Source organism: Aptenodytes forsteri, unplaced genomic scaffold, assembly GCF_000699145.1.
Source record: "Aptenodytes forsteri isolate BGI_AS27 unplaced genomic scaffold, ASM69914v1 Scaffold35, whole genome shotgun sequence".
Classification (NCBI taxonomy): domain Eukaryota; kingdom Metazoa; phylum Chordata; class Aves; order Sphenisciformes; family Spheniscidae; genus Aptenodytes; species Aptenodytes forsteri.
Window position 1 is genome coordinate 401,829 of NW_008795334.1, and position 5,352 is coordinate 407,180.

A 5,352-nucleotide genomic window follows, 5' to 3' on the forward strand; every position below is an offset into this window, starting at 1 on the left:
GCCTGGAGGGGTGTGGCTGCTGCCCGCGCCTTTGGTGTCGGCTCCCCGGCGGGGGCGGGCCTGGCTGAGGACCCAGCCGGGCGGGGTTCCTGCCTGGGTCCGAGCTGTGCCTGCAGAGTCTCCCGCAGCGGCCCCGTAGTGCTGCTTCGGAAGCGCGGACATCTCGGGAGAGCCTCCCCAGGGCTTTCCCCTTGGCTGTCTGTAAAAAAAAACACCCAAAACACAGCAGCTTGGTCCAGTTGCTGTTCTCTGATGTCCTGGCAACCGGTTCCTGGGGCATCTTCGCTGTATGTTTTTTTCTAGGCGCTGTTAATGATTGACAGCACAAACGGCATTTTTACAAGTTTTTGGAACTTTGTTTTCCTTTTTTTTTTTTGTATGAAATTGCTCACAAAAACAGCTCGGTCTGTGATTGCAACGTCTCGGCGCCGCTGCAAGACATACAATACTGTTGCCTTGAAATACTTACTTACTGGCATAACAGAGGGTTCTGTTGCCTTGTATGTCTGCTGCTTTGCCAGCATGTGGCTGTTCTGGCCTTCACAGTTGTGCTTTGTAAAATCCGAGAAGCAGAAGAATGTCATAGTCTCAGATCTGTTTTCCGTGTGTTACTCTTTGTGGGTTGACATTGTCTTTTCCAGATATTTTTGTAGCTTATGTTTTTCCTAGTTTAACTTTTATTACTGCCTGCATGTTCCTCTGTTTTTTTCCTACTTGAAAATTTTGCATTAAGGTTTCACAGACCTGGGAAAGCATGCAGGCCTAGGGTCACTGCTCAGTTTACATGTATTGGCTTTATCTTTCTCATTTGCTCAAATCTAATCAGGATTTCAGCTGTAGCTACATAAAACATTTCAGAAATGCCAGCAGACCACTTAGCTAAGAAAACTGCAAATATTTTTGTCAGATTCACTATGTAGAGATGTGCCAAATAAAGCAAGACAGAGTATTTTTTGAGCGTAAAACTATTTAAAGGAGGTTTAATTTCAGGATATCGATATAAAATTCATACTCCATTTTAAGTTACAATGATTTGGTCTCAAAAGGCTGGACAGAAGCGTCTGATACGTAGTGCAGAGGGTGCAAGAGTTCTGCATGTAGCGGCTTGGGAGTGTGTGGTAGTGCATTTGCTAGCACAGTTCACCGTGCTGTGCTGATCACGTTGAATTTGGGTAGTAATGGGCAAAGAGAGTCCTTCCCCAAATTCATGAAAATACATGGGGAAAGAGAAGCGTGTCCTTCAATGGAGAATGAGCGTGACAGGAGCCATGAATCCAAAGACGTGATCCAGAGTATAGATACGAGTATAGCAGCCATATTTGGAGGAAAACATTGTTCCTGCTATACACAGATTAAGTTTGATGCACTGTAGATATTGGCTTATCCCTGTGCAATAACAGAGAACGTAAGTAAATACATAGCAATCCTATAATTGCTAAAGGGATATTGTCTTCACTGTCCCAAGAGACAAGAATGCCAACAAATCTAAGAAGGCGCTCTATTAGCAGGAATTAAACTACTACGCTTTACAGAGTATCTTCAAATACCGCCACCGCAGAGCAATGTATATAGATAGCATATTTGAGCAGTTCCAAAAAAGCGACTGCAGAGGTAGCTAAATCGCACATTCGCACTAGCAACACACATTGTTCATTATGTGGCATGCGCAAAAGCGCGTAGTCACAAAAATACCTGCAAAAGCAAAAGTTGTTACAAACCAAATTGCGTGACTGAAGGTTGCACTTGCGCTCCATACCTACTCCTTAGAGAACCAAGGCTTGTATTTGCACCACCTGCACACCAAGCTGGCTGAATACAGCCAGGATTCAAGGAGGTGTGCTGCCGTAGTTACTGAATGAGCTTATGCGCTGCGTCTTCATGCTGGAACTTGTTCCTGTCCCATTGGCATGGAGTGAACACCTATGGAGTGAGTGCTGGTCCACACGGGGAGACAGCAGTCCTCAAGGTTAAGCTATTGGCAGGTCTTTGTATTTTAGAATTCTGAAATAAATGAAGAAAAGCAGGAACGGAACCGCTTTTCAAGTATGACTCCTAGTCATGTGAACACAATATATAAGTTCAGATCGGTGGTCCATCAGTAAGCCGGAACAGAGCACACTAAAAATGACAGTCATCTGTCTTTACCTTCTCTTTTCAGCTTGGATAAATATATGAAGCAGATGTTAAGATTTTTGATCAATTTGCTTTGAGCTCCGTATGCAATGGAACATGCTTACTAGAACAATTATGGAACGATGTCCAGTTGAGCAGAATAATAGATGTTAAAGTATTTACGGGACAGCAAATCAGTAGCATAAACATGAATTTTCAAGTGATCCATTTACGTGTCAAAATGTGACAGATGGATGTACACAATTAATATTTCCTGTACTTCAAAAGCCATTAGTTACAGTGAGGATAAATTAAATGTACCTATCATTAGCTATATTGAGTAACATTGAAGCCAACCACATAAAATGGTAAATTCAAATATTTACAGATTCATGACTGAAAATGTGGAAACAAAATAAAAGCATGAATCTCATGAATACCGATTCCCAAGTACCTTATTGTACCTACACATGAATGCAGCATTGAATGTCCTATCAATAATTATTTCAGTTGAAGTCTTAATGTAATTCTGCCGTTATTTCAAATCACTCAGTGTTATGTGTTATTTCCTGGCAGTTGTGTTCAATGGAAACAAATATGTTCCCTAACTGACATGGTGTCATAGCCTGGGTTTTAACAGGAGTCGTATGTTTTCCATAAACTGACAAAATTGCAGAAGTAAGCATTTACACAGTCAGTGGTCTGAGTCATCCGCTAAACTTCTGTAAGTGTGACAGTCGCACAGAATGGCATGGCATACCATAATGCAGTGAATAATATAAAAGGTAAAGAAGCATTTCCCCGATAGTAAAATATGAGCTGATATGCTGCAGCTAAGATTTCTTAGCGTAACAGAGATTCCCGCATGCAGAAGGCCAGGCAGATCGATAATCAGTGGTATCTGTGAAACACAGCAGAGAGTGTACCACTTGCTAGTCAATCAGCAGCGCACCTCATTTGGAAGCAATCTTTGGTAGCACTGTGAGACTCCGGAAATGTAGAAATAAAAACAGAACAAGATTCCATGGTGGTAGTGAAAAAAAAGCGGGGGGGCGGGGAGTATTTCTTTCTTTAATTTGTGAGGATTTCTGTAACAGAAGCTGGGTAAACGATATCACAGATTTCTATTCTCCACAAGTAGTTACTGTGCAGATGGAATAGCCGTGACAAAAACCTTTCCTGTCACTGGGAAGCGCTGCTGCCAGCTTCCCTGCTAAAAGGCAATGACTTCCTTAAAGATAACGTTAGCAGAAATTTCTCCCTTCTGTAAAACATATTCTACTAAGCCAAATTCACAGGCTTTACATTGCACAGTAATGAACTGAATTAAAAGGACAAAATTTACCCTGAAAAAACCACTAGACAAACAAGCAAACAAAACCAAGGTTAATGAATTTCAGCCTTGGAACTCCTAAACTAAAGACATTATAGAGCAGGTCACTAACACTCATCTTCTAAATATATGTCTATGTGGCAGAGTGAGGTGCCTGAACAGACACCTGAATTAACTAACCTCGTCTGCCAGTTTCTTTACCAGAAGAGGAGTCACCCAGTTTTCCTCAGGTTATCTATTTGAGTTTGACAGGCCCTTATTGATCTTGGGAGGACAGAAACTAGCAAATCCTTTTCCTTTCTTCCTTTCTTCCTTTCTTCCTTTCTTCCTTTTTCCCATTTTTCCCATTTTTCCCATTTTTTTCCTTTTGCAATCAAAAAATACCAAGTGCAATGTCCACATTGTACTTGCCATTGTATCTGCTATAGACCTTTCTTAACCAAAGTTATGACAAAGGGAGAAGAGCGTAAAGGGACAGCAGTGGCTGGACTTAGTATTTTGCTTCAGGCTGACGGTGAGTTTCTGTTTTGGAGCCTTTCCTTGACATTGACTTGTCACATTACCGCAGTATGTCAAGTTCTTCTCCAACTGTGCTTGAAAATGCAGCTTAAACTTTTCTTTCTTGGCACTTTGTGGTGATGATGGCCAAACCTTTCTGTTGTAGCCAAGCTGACAAAGGTAGAAGACACATATGTATTTCATCCCTTAACAATAAAGCAGAAAAGGTAGTTAGAATCTTCCTGTCTAATCTTCAAAAGTCACAGCAGAAACCAAGTGAAACAGCAGTGATTTAGTCTGTGAATGAAAACACCTGAGATTATTGTAGTCTGTCTAAGAAAAAACAGAATGTTTCCTTTTTTCTGTAAGTGATGCCAAATTACATGCTTCTAGGCCATAGCCTACAAAGGAAAAAGAGTATACAGTGAAATACATAACAGAATAATTGCTATTTTTCTTTATATTGGAAACCTTTGTCATTTAAGACATTCATCTTCTATATTCTACTTGCTAGAAAGACAGTATTTTAGAATTATACTCTGTTTACTTTCCTGGGTTCATAATTCCAACGTATTTTAATAAGTAGTGATCAAGAATATTTCTTCCCCCTCCTCTCCCCCATATTAAGTTCTCAGTATATAGACTGTGATTAGCAGCTTTGCGTGAGTTTACCCGTCTAATGGCAAATTGCCTACTTTAAGATTTTCTTGAGAAGGCTTAATGACTATTGGATGGATTCCTATTAGCTTGATTTGTGTTTACAAAATAGTTCAAACATGTTTAATAGGTTGCATCATTTTAACAAACTGCGTATTGAGAAAAATGCTTGAACCTTGAACAGTAAAGATTACTGATGAGAGGAGTTTTATTTCTAATGAAATATTTTCTGCATAGAAACGTGGCATTTTAAAGTGTGTTTTCACCCTTATATTATCCAGTTAGTTTTACAGGAATGTTCTAAATCTTAGAGGATACTTTGTAAGTGATATACTATAGCATGCTGAATAGATAAAGCATATGTTTAATAAAGTAAATTGTCTTGCGGGAGACATGATCCTGAACTGAAGTTCAGTCCAGACATTTCGAAATACTGAAAAAGTGTCGTATGCATCTGGATAAAAAGACCAAAAAAGGGAAGATGTCCTTTATGTGATTCACCTACATAATAAAGTGTCTAAGACTTTCTGGATTTAATTCTTCTTTGCACTAGAATATGATTATTAATAAAAAGCAAGGAGTCTTGATTTAGAAGGCTGTCAGTGATGCAGAATCTTTTTCCACATGGGACGATTATTCTAACAGCTGCCTAGTTTTAAATTTTTTAAAAAGTGGATTTATTTCTATTCTGAATTACTCTATTATCAGCTGCCTGTTGCCAAGACTGAAAAGACCATCAGAAAGTTTTTCTC

At 39.7% G+C, this 5,352-nt stretch overlaps 1 protein-coding gene across 1 annotated transcript in view; it reads right to left on the reverse strand.

Moving 5' to 3' along the window:
- Positions 1-162, reverse strand: part of GUF1 (GUF1 homolog, GTPase) — a 21,709-nt gene extending 21,547 nt beyond the window's left edge. The window contains exon 1 of the mRNA XM_009280121.2: positions 3-162. Within this exon, the coding sequence (XP_009278396.2) occupies positions 3-162 (160 nt within the window). The remainder of the gene's footprint in view (positions 1-2) is intronic.
- Between the last annotated feature and the right edge of the window lie 5,190 nt (positions 163-5,352).